The sequence below is a fragment of the Urocampus carinirostris genome, chromosome 17, assembly GCF_059441175.1.
Source record: "Urocampus carinirostris isolate Australia breed hairy pipefish chromosome 17, RoL_Ucar_1.0, whole genome shotgun sequence".
Classification (NCBI taxonomy): Eukaryota; Metazoa; Chordata; class Actinopteri; order Syngnathiformes; family Syngnathidae; genus Urocampus; species Urocampus carinirostris.
This window is the reverse complement of record NC_142365.1, coordinates 32,262,171-32,277,460: the sequence shown is the minus strand read 5'-3', so window position 1 is coordinate 32,277,460 and position 15,290 is coordinate 32,262,171. Positions and strand designations below refer to the sequence as shown.

At 40.3% G+C, this 15,290-nt stretch overlaps 1 protein-coding gene across 3 annotated transcripts in view; it reads left to right on the top strand.

The window, feature by feature from the left end:
- The window catches only part of tcf7 (transcription factor 7), an 85,185-nt gene extending 70,543 nt beyond the window's left edge, over positions 1-14,642 (top strand). The window contains exons 7-11 of one of the 3 annotated variants that reach the window (XM_088320627.1): positions 1,973-2,135; positions 2,264-2,371; positions 5,275-5,323; positions 9,257-9,329; positions 12,629-14,642. In XM_088320627.1, coding sequence (XP_088176753.1) covers positions 1,973-2,135; positions 2,264-2,371; positions 5,275-5,323; positions 9,257-9,329; positions 12,629-12,833 — 598 coding nt within the window. In that variant the 3' untranslated portion in view covers positions 12,834-14,642. Of the gene's footprint in view, positions 1-1,972; positions 2,136-2,263; positions 2,372-5,274; positions 5,324-9,256; positions 9,330-12,604 lie in introns of all 3 variants that reach the window. The other 2 variants (XM_088320628.1, XM_088320629.1) reach the window with 2 other exon arrangements.
- The last annotated feature ends 648 nt before the right edge of the window (positions 14,643-15,290 follow it).

Sequence of the window (15,290 nt, the reverse complement as noted above, 5' to 3'; positions counted from 1 at the left end):
GAATTGCATATTTGTAAATTGAACACCTATCCATGTTCCATTTTTTTCAGTGAGTCTCGGTAGAAAACAGAAAAGAATCGAATGATTAGGGTTCAGCAGGATACAAACAATACATTTAGGCACATTCCATGTATATTTGCATTGCAACATGTTGTCAGTGATCCAGTTGTCTGGATGCCACCTGGCTTACAAGCATGCTGGCGTTACTCTGATGACGTCACAGCTCAGGATACAGGCTGTCTTGAAAAATAATTGGAATATAACTGTTAAATATGTACCGATCGTATGCTAAAGAAGATAGATAGATAGATACTTTATTCATCCCCGTAGGTAAATTCACACTTCCAGCAGTATCTTTGTGTTGAAAATAAAACAATAATAAAGCAAAAGGAATACAATATACAAATACCCAATGTGACGTGCTAATAACCACTGTAGCGTGATGTATAGAGTATTTAAATAGTGCTACATAAAATACACACTGTAATAAAAATAGTGTAATATGCAGTTAAAGAGCCTCATGGCATGAGGAAGAAATGATCTCCTCAGTCTGTCTGTGGAACAAGACTGTGACAGCAGTCTGTCGCTGAAGCTGCTCTTCCGTTTGGAGATGATGCTGTCTAGTGCATGTGATGGATTGTCCAGGATTGACCGCAGCTTTTTCAGTGCCCATTCTCAGCTACTGTTGTCAGGCTGTCCAGCTCTGTGCCCACAACAGTGCTCGCTTTCCTCACAAGTTTATTAAGACGAGAGGCATCATTCTTCTTGGCGCTGCCTCCCCAACACGCTGCCGCATAGAAGAGGGCGCTTGCCACAACAGTCTCATAGAACATTTGTAGGAGCGTTTTGCCGATGTTGAAGGACGCCAGCCTTCTGAGGAAGTACAGTCGGCTTTGACCTTTCCTGCATAGAGCTTCTGTGTTGGCAGTCCAGTCCAGTTTATTGTCTAGCTGCACACCCAGGTATTTGTAGGTCTGGAGAAATTCTACACATTCTCCTTTGATAATTACAGGAACCAGGTGAGTTCTAGTTCTCCTGAAGTCCACCACCATCTCCCTGGTCTTGGTGGTGTTCAGGTGCAGGTGGTTGGCGTCGCTCCATTGGAAAAAGTCCTGAATCAATTTCCTGTACTCCTCCTCCTGCCCACTTCTGATACATCCCACAATAGCAGTGTCATCAGCAAACTTCTGCACGTGGCAGGAATCAGAGTTGTACTGAAAGTCCGATATATACAGGGTGTATAGGAACGGAGAGAGCACGGTCCCCTGCAGCGATCCTGTGCTGGCAACCATAGTGTCTGATGTACTGCCCCCCTGTTTCACATACAGGGGTCTGCCTGTCAGGTAGTCCGTAATCCATGCTACAAGGTGTGAGCTTACTCCAATCTCTGTCAGTTTACTGCTAAGTAGCAGAGGCTGTATGGTGTTGAAGGCACTGGAGATGTCCAAAAATGTAATCCTCACAGCACCCTTTCCCCTGTCCAGGTGAGAGAGGGATCAGTGTAGCATGTAGACTATAGCATCCTCCACTCTTACCTTCTCCTGGTAGGCAGATTGCAGCGGGTCGATAGCGTGGCAGACTTGAGGCCTCAGGTGGTGCAGCAGCAACCGCTCCTTGGTTTTCATCACTTGTGATGTCAGGGCGACCGGCCTGAAGTCGTTGAGTTCCTCAGGTCTTGATTTCTTTAGGACTGGGATGATGCAGGATGTTTTCCACAGTTGGGGGACCCTCCCCTGTTCCAGGCTCAGGTTGAAGATGCGCTGTAGAGGGTCTCCCAGCTCCAACGTACAGGCCTTCAGCAGTCATGGGGATACTCCATCTAGACCAGCTGCCTTGCTGGTTTGCAGCCTCCTCTGCTCTCCACACACCTGGGCTGCATGTACTATTTCCTAACATTTTGCTTGTTGAAAATTTGGGATTACCCATAAGCCCGCAAGAATCACACGTGCACACCTCGCCATCTTTGTTTTAGAAAGCCGCATCTGGAGGTCAAACGGGAGAAGGAGCCTAAAAAGCCGGTCATCAAGAAACCACTCAACGCCTTCATGCTTTACATGAAGGAAATGAGGGCCAAAGTCATCGCTGAGTGCACGCTTAAGGAGAGCGCTGCCATCAACCAAATCCTCGGACGAAGGGTACACACGTTTTTGATGAGACATGCGTGAAAAAATGGAACATTCAAAAAGTGTTTTTTTTTTCCTTTAGCATGAGTGTTTGTCATGTTGATGCTGTTTTACATGAGTCCTTGTGTGTGTGTGAACAGTGGCATGCACTGACACGCGAGGAGCAGGCCAAGTACTACGAGCTGGCACGCAAGGAAAGACAACTGCACATGCAGCTCTACCCAACCTGGTCTGCACGCGACAACTACGTAAGGCCGCCGTCGCCACCTTATGAGCGTCGCCCGCCTCCTCCTCACAAACACACTACCATACTCACACACAAATATTAGGGCTGCAATGATTAGCCGTGACAGAAATCGATAATACAAATAGTCGACCACGAATTCCATTGCCGACTATTGTCAGACATGTTTTTCCAATAGAGTGAGGCATCTTAAGCTCGTCGCTCGTGGGCTATAGCGTCTTTGTCTCAAACGGTCACATATAGAATTCTCAGCTCAGGGATGCTGCTGGAAATGTGAATTTCCCTTCGGGGATGAATAAAGTATCTATCTATCTATCTATCTATCTAGAAATGACTGCGTCAGCATCAAGTACATTTAAGACAACTTCTTAAGTCTGGGAGCATTTTAGCCTGGATACGGCCAATAAAAAGTCTACCATATTTTCCGGACTTATAAGTCTCTCCACAGTATAAGTTACAACACGCAAGATTCAAATGATCAAAACAGGCCCTGTTCTTGGTTTGGAGCAGGGGTGTCAAACTCATTTTAACTCAGGGGCCACACGATAGAACAAACATTCTGTTGGGGGCCGGACTAGTAGATTAAAGAGAAAGAAAAAGAGATAAAGAAATAAGCGAAAGAGGGAGGGAAAAGGAGAGAGGGAGGGACAAAGAAAGAAAAGAAAGAGAGGGGGAGAGCGTGAGAAACAAAGGATAAAAAGTCGTGAAAGAGGGGGAAAAGAAAGGGAGAGGAAGAAAGAAATCCAAAAAGAAATAGAAAGACAGAAGGAGAGAAAAGAGAAAAGAAAGCGTGAAGGGTATGAAGAGAGAAAGAGAAAAGAGAGAAAAGGAAAAAAAGAAGTTAGAGCAAAAGAGATTAAAAGACACAGAGAGAAAGAGACAAAGAGCAACAAAGGAAGAGAAAAAGAGAGACACAGAGAGTGACAGAGACAGAGTGGGAGAAAAGGGGTGGAAGAGAGAGAGAGAGAGAGAGAGAGAGAGAGAGAGAGAGAGAGAGAGAGAGAGAGAGAGAGAGAGAGAGAGAGAGAGAGAGAGAGAGAGAGAGAGAGAGAGAGAGAGAGAGAGAGAGAGAGAGAGAGAGAGAGAGAGAGAGAGAGAGAGAGAGAGAGAGAGAGAGAGAGAGAGAGAGAGAGAGAGAGAGAGAGAGAGAGAGAGAGAAATACAGAAATACAAGTACAGTGTCTTTGTGAGAGGCACCTGGCTTCGGCAACATCAAGTTGACACCCTGCAGCTTGTTTTTCTATTGCACTTCTCTGAGTGTTGTCTCGCAGGCCGGATTCCATCCCTTATCGGGCTTGATTTGGCCCGCGGGCCGCCTGTTTGACACCTGTGCTTTAGAGGGATGAAAACTGCTTACTTGAATTTATTTGCCTGTCCCTAAAAAATGGACAAAGATTTTTTTGATAGGTTTTTGTCTATACTGACAGACCATTGTGGCGAATTGGTTGGTATTTTATTCAATTTTTGGCCAAATCCGCAGTCCGTTCAATAAAATAAAATAGCTATCCGATTATTCGATGGTGACTAGTCGAGCATTTAACAGTGTAATATATATATATATATATATATATATATATATATATATATATATACTGTATATTAGTTGCAGCCCTAACACACACATGCTCAAACGCGCATGCACGGCACATGTTGGCCTAAGTGTGCTGTTGACCCTGTTGCAGGAGGCGGCAGGCGAAAAGAATAAAGCTGATTGGGTAGGGAATCGTCCTGTCTGTGCTAGGGGGGCGGGGCCAAAACAGCAGTATGCACGAGGGGGATTGTGGGTAGTATATCCATGGCGGCTGCACGGCATTCCCTTCGCATGCTTGATCCTTGGCGAGGGCCGGCAGTTTGCATGTTGCTATGGTTACCAGCACACGCTCCCATGATGTCAGCGCCACGGGATGGCGGCCATATATACCTGACTCCATCAGGTTTTCAGGAAGCTTGATTCGTGACTCCCGCCCTACCATGTTTTTTGTCTAAGATCAAATTTTAGAAATGGATTAAAACAGGGGTGTCAAACTCATTTTCTCCGAGGGCCACATCACCGTACTTGCTGTCATCAAAGGGCCTGATGTGACTTATGCAGTATAACTAACTAGCATCGTGGGTTAAAAAAAGGTGTGATAATGTGATAAGTTACAATGCTATGTATTATGTCATCTGTACTACTGGGGGTGTAGTGGTAATGTGATGCCTCTCTCACGGCCATTACTCAAGTACGATTTGATTGCATACAACATTTAACAATTTTAGTCAGCGGCATTTAATAATGCATTGCAATAATATGTGCCATACACACTGAAGTCTCAATTTAATCCGCCTTAGGTGCACCTTATGTATGAGAAATATATGCCCAAAGACTATTTGCGGGGTGCGCCTCAAAATAGGGTAGTATAAACTAGGTATATCAAAATAACAAAATCTTATACATTTCTGGGATTGTTTCTTTTTTAATTCCACTCATTGGCAGTGATGTGCTGACACTACCATGCAGGGACACTGAGTCGTCACTTTGCAGGTATGGTAGATGACAAGCATTGTGGGAAATGTAGTTTTTGGTCAAAGCACTCATGTCTTATTTATTTTTAGACTCATTTTAAGGTCTCACGGGCCACATTAAATAATGTGGCAGGCCACAGTTGGCCCTCGGGCCATGAGTTTGACACATTTGGATGGAAATTTATTTTTTCCAGTTTTTTTTTTAAGTAACAACATACAATACTTTTTGAATTCATTTGCTGCAGCTTATTACCGTGTAATATCTTTTTTCACATGGACAACAATGTATTTCTAAAAATAGTTTCCAAATTTATTTTAGAGTATCACTAAGATTATTTATTATTAATGTTCTTTTTATTTTAATTTTGTTTATAGATACAATTTATCTCTGTCCTTTTGCAGGGAAAGAAGAAAAGGAGGAAAAGGGAGAAACAGCAAGACTCCACCACAGGTAAATATACCAACTATTATTGTCACGTTAATCATGCATACAAAAAAAACTAGCACCGTTTCTATCAGCTTGCTTGTGCTTGTTCTTGCAATATATATATATATATATATATATATATATATATATATATATATATATATATATATATATATATATATATGTCACGAATGGCAGCCACTCCAGCAGCTCCCGTGTTATTTTCGATTGTTCTCGATTGTTCTCAGCTCAGGGATGCTGCTGGAAATGTGAATTTCCCTTCGGGGATGAACAAAGTATCTATCTATCTATCTATCTATCTATCTATATATATATATATATATATATATATATATATATACCGTATTTTCCGCACTATAGGGCGCACCGGGTTACAGGGCGCACCCCCAAAAAATAGTTTTTGGTCTATATCTTCCAGAGATAAGGCGCACCGGATTAAAAGGCGCTACAATGGGAACGTCGACAAAACAGTCAGATGATTCAGTCAAACTGATTACCCCCTTAACATTCCCAAAGCTTGTGCGGATGCGGTGTCCGTACGATGTTTCTTAAATGCGTCATTTCAAATATCATTCGGAAGGTTGAAGTCTTGGGATTCAAGAAATGCCAAACATTTCTATGTTTCTATTTTCTTTTTCGCTCACAACTTTACTGTGCATATGACAATAAACACTTGGAATTGAGTTTAATTCACTCAACTCATCACAGCAACATCAAGATCGTTCTAAAACAAGATACCGGGAAAATATAAAGCCGCATAACTCACCTAAGTTCTCACGTTCAATAATGATACGCAATCATGGTCTTCTTACAACCATTAGTGAAGTAAATCCAGGAGAGTAAATTATTTGCAAATACAGACTAATAAAACATGTTTCTTTATGGTGTACTTTTGCAAGCTTGCTAAGCTTGCTACGCCATTGCTAAACTCGGCCAATTGCAGGGTTTGTTTTGGCCATCTAGCCTATTGGAGGCTCTGAATAACTTCATCCAGTAGCGATCGATTTAACTGATGATTGACACATCTTTTTCGGCCAATTGCAGGGTTTGTTTTGGCCATTTAGCCAATTCGAGGCTCCGAATAACTTCAGCCAATCCAAGGCTCCGAATAACTTCAGCCAATAGTGATCGATTCAAATGATGATTGACACATTGGTTAGCCAATGAAACGCCGGTATATAAATCCCAGCATACACCGCGGACTTGCTACGCCATTGCTAAACTCGGCCGATTGCAGGGTTTGGCCATCTAGCCAATCCGAGGCTCCGAATAACTTCAGCCAATAGTGATCGATTCAAATGATGATTGACACATTGGCTAGCCAATGAAACGCCGGTATATAAATCCCAGCATACACCGTGGACTACTCCACATTCGAGGTAAAATCGAGTCGGCGGCTGTTGAGTAAGTTGCGAGACCTTGCGAATTTAATATTGAGCCATATATAAGGCGCACTGTGTTATAAGGCGCATGGTCAGCTTTTGAAAAAAATTAAGACTTTTAGGTGCGCCTTATAGTGCGGAAAATACGGTATATATATATATATATATATATATATATATATATATATATATATATATATATATATGTATATGTGTGTGTTTGTGTATATATATATGTATATATGTGTGTATATAATATATATATATATGTGTGTGTGTATATATATATATATATATATATATATATATATGTGTGTGTGTATATAATATATATATATGTGTGTGTGTATATATATATATATATATATATATATATATATATATATATATCCACACATCCATCCATTATCTGCACCGCTTATCCTCAGTAGGGTCGCGGAGGTGCTGGAGCCTATCCCAGCTATCTTCGGGCAGTGGGCAGGGGACACCCTGAACTGGTTGCCAGCCAGTCGAAGGGCACACAGAGACAGACAGCCATTCACTCGCTCATTCACACCTAGGGACACAGGGGGTTTGATCTCATGAACTCAGAACTGTGCCGCACATGCGCTAACCACTGCACCGCCATGCTGCCCCTATATGTATATATATACTGTAATATATATAATATATATAATATATATAATATATATAATATATATAATATATATAATATATATCTGACAGAACGAAAGGAAGACTGAGATCACTTGCGCTCGTTTCTTGGTTTTATTGAAGAGAAGGAAATGACGAGGTGGGATTCTTCGATCCGTTGGTTGTCGGATTGACGGAACTTGACAGGCAGGTGAAGGCTTGGCGGGAATGGTCGCGGACAGGCGTAATCGTAGTGTTCGGAAAAGAGTTCAGGAGTCAGACGGGCAGGGCAGATTACAGAAACGGGTCGGCAACGGAGATTAATCAGAAGAAAACAGGGAGCAGGCAAAGAGTCAGAGGTACGGGCTTACTGAGCTGAAGGCAACAGGTAGCATGAGTGCAATCAGACAAAGTGTTACCGGAAGCTGGGGATTTTAAATGTACAGGGTGCGCCAATCAGCTGTCCTGGCTGTTGGCGCCAAAACCTGAGCACAGGTGTTCCCAATACATGTGATTGTGACAGCTACTTCGCGGATTTTCACTTATCGTGGGTGGTTTTGGTCCCCATTAACCGCGATAACCGAGGTCCCACTGTATATGTATATATATGTATGTATGAAAAAAAAGCAAAAATTTTATCTCTTGATATTTTCAAATCCGATACCTTGGCAACGATACGAAATAAAAGTATTGAATGAAAGTAATATATTATGTCTCTTATCAAGCACTAAATTTATATATTGTCCCTTTTTATTTGGGTGTCCAAGTAGCAAAGGACACTGTTCAAAAAAACTACAAATACAACATACTGTAGCTAGCTCAGACGTTTTCTTTTGGCATGAAATTCTATTATATACCTAGATAAATAAAATAACTGCGTAATAAGAAAGCAGCAAAAACAAAGAATATAGCCATCTATTTGAATGTTGGCACAGTACCCTTTACCGCCTTGTGATAAATATAATACGCACAATATTTTAATGTCATGTGGACGTTGTTGGGGAAACAAAAATGTGGCGTAAAAATGTGTCTTCCTCTCTTTCACTCTCAGTGTCTTTCCATTAGCATGTGGAGGAGTCTAACTTAATTTGCCTTGTGGTGCTTTTGTGGGTCCAGAGTGTTTTGTTGACATGATGGCTTTTAGAGAAACTTAAAATTGAAAAAGATTTGTGCGTATGTAATGTAGGTTTGTCAAGTCGTTTTTCATACGCATTTGCTACAACTTGTACCACTACGTAGTTTTTTTTAATAATTTCTATTGAGTTTAACAGTTTTACATACAAAAGTAAAACATAAATCCCACCCCAAACAAACCCAAAGGCCGACAGGCAAAAGAACAGTTTATCACGTGAAAAGAAAACAATGCATGATGAAAATGCGCAAAGTAGCAAAACCCAGAAAAGTGACGCATGATGCAGCGAAATATTTACTACATACTATAGGTAGATAGATACTTGTATGTGTTATAGTACTATTTTTAACATTTTCAATTGGGTGGGCCGGATTAAAAAAACAGAGAAGCTGTATATGGCCCACGGGCCGTATTTTTCCCCGCCCCTGATATATAGTCATAGAGCACATGCCAATACAATGCAATTGTCATTATTGTAAGATTGCAGCATAGCCATGTGAAATACCCTGCTGTGCTGGATAAATCACAGAAGTGCTGCTGCTTTTTTACAGAATCTGTCTTAAAGGGAAAATGGATGTGAAATGTAGAATGTAGAATATTGCTTGACTTGTTTGCTTGCGTAAAATGCTTCACAGATCTCATTTCCCCAGCACTAAGGAAAAGGGTCTGAATAACTTGTGTTTTCTAACAGTTACTAATGTATTCCCTGCATGGCAGCCATTTTTTTATGTTTCTTCTCTTCCTCTTTGCTGGTTTCTTTGGTCTTTCATCTTGGTTATTCCGGCTCAGAGCCCTGCTCCCCTAAGAAATGTCGAGCTCGCTTTGGCCTCAAGCAGCAGACAGATTGGTGCGGTCCCTGCAGGTCTGTAAACTTCCCACTTATACCCCACAACATATCGTATTTTCCAGACTATAAGTCGCAGTTTTTTTCATGGTTTGGCCAGGGGTGTAACTTAGACCTCACTGCAGCTTATATACCGTATTTTCCTGATTAAAAGTTGCAGTTTTTTTCCAAGTTTGGCACGGGGTGCAACTTTTACTTCGGTGTGACTTCTATACTGTATTTTCTGGACTATAAGTCAAATGTTTTTCATAGATTGACCTTGGTTCCGACTTATACTGTGGTGCGACTAATAAATGTTTTTTCCTTCTTAATTATGCATTTTTGGCTGGTGCGACTTATTCAGTACTCCAGAGAGACTTAGTCTGGAAAATATGGTACAGTGACACTTCTCACCCGACTCTCAAATTCATGTTTACCACATCCTCAAAATTGCACCACTCGTGAGCTTAGAACCTTAGCTCAACAAGGCCTCTGCTAACCTTTTCCCACAATTGTGCACATTGGCCAACCCTTATGGCCTCCGTGGTAGGCCAATTCTCCTCATAATTTTATTCAAATAACCATGAATTAAATTTCACTGGGGCTGCATTTAATAATTCTTACCTTGTTGATGTTAAAATAAAAGAAATTAAAATTAAAAATTAAAAATCAAAACAGGGAACTGAAGATACATGGTATCTGTTTTTTTTAATGACAAATGAAATAGAGTGCAGGTAATTAAAAGGCACATGCGCAATTTAAAAGAAGAAACTCAACTTTGTTTTTGTACAAGCCGCACTGTAGTTTGAGTCTCAGGCTCAAATAACGCTCACAATGAACTCATTTGCATCTATTTCTTACATTTAATCCTCGCGTAGCGTTGGGGTCTCCAGTGACCTATTTCAAGGTTATAAAATTTCATAATTTATGAGTTTCAGGGGTCATAAAATCAAATTACAATAGGAATAAATTGTGATGCATGCATATATGTACAGTATTAAATATGTTGAGCGCAACTTATTTTTTTCGTGGGCAGGACTGAGTTAGACCCCGGGTCAAAATTGACCCGCTAACAAATGGTTAGTAGTGCCAATTCCTAGCACAACATGAGGGTTGAAAATAATTACACAGTTTACCCTGATATATAGCTCACGTTTGTATCGGAACACAACGCCGGCCCGCCTCCCACCATTACGTTGTCATGTGTACAAGAGTTAGGAGAACTTAAAATCCTCGCATGGCTCAGCATGTGTACAGGCTGTTGCGATTGTACAAGCTTCAGATTTTTTTTCAGTAAATTATATTGAGATTTTTTGAGAATGTTTTGGTGTATATGTTAATGTTAATTGTATTAAGATTGACAGCTGTTGATACAGTCCATAAACAAGGGTCTTAATTGCGGCAAAATGTGTTACCTTTCTGTACTAGACATTTCCCTGCTGATTCTGCTAAGCCCGTTTCCTCAGCTGTGGTTTTGCTGCACGGTGGATAGAGACAGTGGAAATCCCATTCATCCAATTATGCCCTAATTAGATGATGAGGCATTTGGCTACCTGGGGGAATCATAGCTACTCATGCTGTTTACCCGCGCTTATCTGAATTTCCTCACTTTGACATTTACAGCACTGAACAGAAATCACATCAACACCTACCGCGTGCCTTTGTTTTAATTAAACTGTCTGATTCACTGATTCGCACCAGTTCTAAGCCAGCTGCTAGGCGCTGCATCGTATTTTAAGCCAGTGTTTAAATGTAGAAAAAAGTAGCAGCTTTTAGTCCGGACTTTACGGTGCTCGTTTTGGCAGCCAATATCACTCTTGGACGCTGTATTATTTAGTGCAACCGAAAATGAGTGCTACAATTCACAAGGAAGATAACAAACTACAGAGACTCAAATTGACCAAACCAGATCATTTTGCTTTTCATTTTAGATGCAATTTGGCTGACAATCATGTCAGAGCCTCATGTTATGTAAAATTAATGTACATTTCTTGATTTATGAGAAATTATAGCATCTAGCGACATCTAGTAGTCGCCTGTCCCTTTAAAAAAAATCAAGTGTATATTGTAGTAGTTCGTGTAGTTTTTCTCATTCAAATCAGGATTGTTTTAATGTATTTTACTACGAGGAGGCCCTAAATAGGCAATGTCCCTTAGAGGGGGAAACACAAATACAAGCATCTATACCACAAGCCTTCAACCTGTGGCCTGCAGGCAACCAGGTGCCTCCTGACAACAGCTGAGGCCCCCGCGGACCCGTTCTGAAAATACTCCACCAGTGCTAGGTCATTGTGAATTTTTAGAGGTTTTTTTTGTGCTTGACTGGGTCAAATTAACTCTTACTTCCTGCTTATCTATCTTCTTCTTTCTTACTTTTTCTTACCTTTTTTTCTCCCTTTCTCTCTTTTTGTCTTCCTCTCCTTCACTGTCAGTGTCTTTCCGTTTCCCTCTCTCTCTTTTAGTCCCTTTCTGTCTCCCTTTCTTTCTCTGTTTGTTGAGACAGGACCCAATAGCGTATGTTTGAATCAGTTCTATTGAAAAAAAGAGCAGTGCTTGCTTCCACGATCCGATGATCGTCAGACACGGGTAGCTGAAGGCAGGAACGCGGAAGTGGCACTTCCGTGTCGAGCGGGGATTGTCGTGGGTGGCAGGAAAGCTGGTCGGTAGTCGAGACAGGAGAGCAAGGGCCGGAATCGAGTCCAGAAAAAAGGTCGGCAACAAGTATCAGGCAGGAAACAGGGCAAAACAGGTCGATGGCCGGGACGGAAGAGCTGGGCAGAAAAGGGTCCAGAAACAGGTCGGCAAAAGGTAACAGGCACGAGAAAGGACGGTCTGACGGCTTTCTCTTGGAAGCAGGGGGTTTAAAAAGGGTCCATGAACCAATCAGCGCTCAGGGCTGTTGGCGCCGACGGGGCAATATCGTCCTCACTTTTACACTCTCTCTTAGTCTCTTTCTTTCTATCTCCCTTTTTTGTTCTTTCTTTGTCCTCAGTATCTATCTCGTTTTCTTTTTTTTTCTTTCTTTCCGTCTTTTCTCTCCTACATCCAATAACCTGGTAATAACATAGTAACAACATAGTACGTCGTACAAGATGCAGTTTTAGAAATGTATATTAAACTGGGTTCCCTTTACACTAATAAGTAGCAAAATGTAGCTCTCGGCTTGAAAAAGGGTTGGAGACCCCTGATCTATACATGAAAATAAAACTTGAAAATATATAATTGAAATGTGTCTCTTTGTGATTGTTATACATGTATATGTTTTTGCTGTTCCTGTTTGTCATTGACGTTTTGTCATCCGGGTTTATTCCCAGATAACTTTGTGTGACTATCCCTAGGAGGAAGAAAAAGTGTGTTCGCTACTTTCACCGAGGAGGCTGTGCCATCGCAACTTGTTCACATTTAAGTGCGGTAGAATCAACTCCGCCGCCCTCGCCCGCCTCCTCCCCTGCCCGAGCGACACCCTTCCAACGACTACATCAGCGACCCTCTCATCCCACTTCTGCATCAGGCCCAGGCAAATGCCAGCTAGCTGCCACGTGACTCGGTTTTGTTGCATTTATTGTTGTCAAATCATTTTTAAATTGTGTAGAGCAGGGAGTTAAGTGTTTAGTGATAGGGGAGGGGATACAAGTCCACACAAACATTCATTGTTAGCCTTATAGGATCGTTATGTTTCAGCAGTTTCAGAACTCAAGGGGGAAAAAAAAACAACACAAGAGTCAAACTGAATAAATATACCGCATTTATTAATGCTTAACGCACATTTTTTTGGGCCTAGAAAAGAATGCAACGTCCAGCTGCGCTTTATACACAAGGTTTTACAATGGAAATCGAACCCGGATAACGGCGGTGACAGCACTGAATCTTAACCACTGGACCACCCACCAGTGATATAGATGGCATATAAATAGGCTTTAGGTTTTACCTTTTGATCACACTGTTTTAAGTCACCGTGCCAGACAGGAATGTTAATTTTGTTGACCATTTCACATGCTACGGGGACAAGAAATGTGTCACAATGCTAAGAATACAATAGAATAGAAAGAAAAGAACTGGGTTGTCACACTTAATTTGGCTCTTGGGCCGGATCCAATCTTTGTTCTCGGGCTTTAATTATCGTACTGCTTTGAAAAATTAAAACAAGTAATATGGTGCATGGGCAATAAGAAAGAACAACATCAGATCAAACTAAAGCTGAGACTATATCGTTTACTGCTCTTTAGCGGCCAGAAGGAGCATTTTGGATTGCGTTTATTTTAAAAAAACATAACTTTTGATTGAAATGACCTCGACACGCGCTTCCTTTTTTAACATATTCTGAAATGTATGGCAGGCCGGATTAAATTATCCAACAGGTCGGGTTCAGCCCACGGGTGTACGTTTGACATGTATGGAATAGAAGAATATAATAGAATTTATTGTCATTGTAACATGTGAAATTCACCACCTGAGTAAACTTAGTCTTTGGCACCATGACTAAAAATAGTGCGATAGGGGAGTAAATGTATCTCATTTTCGTACGTCATCCATACCCCTGGTGGTCCAGCTGTCAGGATTCCGCATTCTCACCGCTGCAACCCAAGTTTTGTTTTTGCTCATCCTAGCACAGCTGAGAAAAAGGGAAACAAAATATACTAATTTATTTTTCAATAAGAATTGCGTGTTACATACAAAGAGGAAAAATAGCAAACACAATAACATTACATTAAATGAGTTTGATTTTTACCACTAAATAACCAACACTGTCCCTTTAAAATGACGGGTTCCCCTTTTTTTGCCTCCGCCTTTTTAAAATTTAATTCAAGGCATTAGGTCTTTCCCGCGTGTTTCGCCATCAGCTGCCATAAAAAAATGCATATTTGTTGCAGAAGTTTTAGACAGGAATTTTTTGTGTGGACTTAAAAGCCGTTTCCTAATTTGACAACAAATATTTCAACTATTTTAGGCACTTTCATATTTTGTGCTGGCTGATTTCAAAAGACAAAATTTTTTTTCTGGTTGCCAAACTTGAGAGTGTTATTTTCTTAACTTTTTTTTCCAAGGATTTTGACCGAACACTTGGATACAACGACCAAAAGGAGATATTATTATTATGTGTACTAAAATGTGTTTTTCTTTAGTAAAAGCTGCTTTAAAAGCTGTCTGTTGGAAACTAGGTCATGTAATAGCTTGAACATTTGTAGACAAATTATTAGCTTAAAGCAGTATTTTATTCGTTTTTTCATTGGTTCTCGTTGTGGTTTCATGGCAAGTTTTTTAACTTTGTTGCTTTTATTTCCAGCCAAAACACCCAACCCCTGCCTTTAAAAAAAAAAAGTCATTATTTGACTATTAAAATTGTTTGATATACATTGTGTGCTTATTTTTGGAGTGCCTCAAAACTTAAAAAGTTGAATCCTTTTGTGCTGGGAATTCCAGCTCTGTAGAGAACTGGCTCTTTTGCCGATAATAATGTAACAATGAGTACAAAAGGAATTAATACATTTTAAAAAAATATTCGACAATGTTAAATTAGCCTTTATTTTTTTTACTTTACAGCAGTAGTGAGCAAACTATGGCCCACTAGCATTTTCATCTGGCCTGCCAAATGAAAACTGTCAAAATGTAATGACGATATATAACAGTAAATAAATAGTAAATAAATGGTCTGCACTTATATAGCTATTCTTATTTATATATATTTATATAAAATACTAATTTTTAAAAAAAGTTTGGGTGCCATTGTCCCATTTTGTGTCTACCTCAAAAATACTACTATAGAAATCCTACAAATTACATTAAAAATCATAAACATCTCAAGTGCTTAAACACAGGGACACAATGAATTATTTTACTCTTATTCTGAAAAGGAATAAGATACAAAGATTGCAAAAATACGACCACAGTAATCAAACTACAGAAATATTACACAAATAATACAAAAACTACTGCAAAAATACAGCAAAATACATCATGAATTATACGCATATCAAATTAAGTGTTTGAAAACAGGGACCC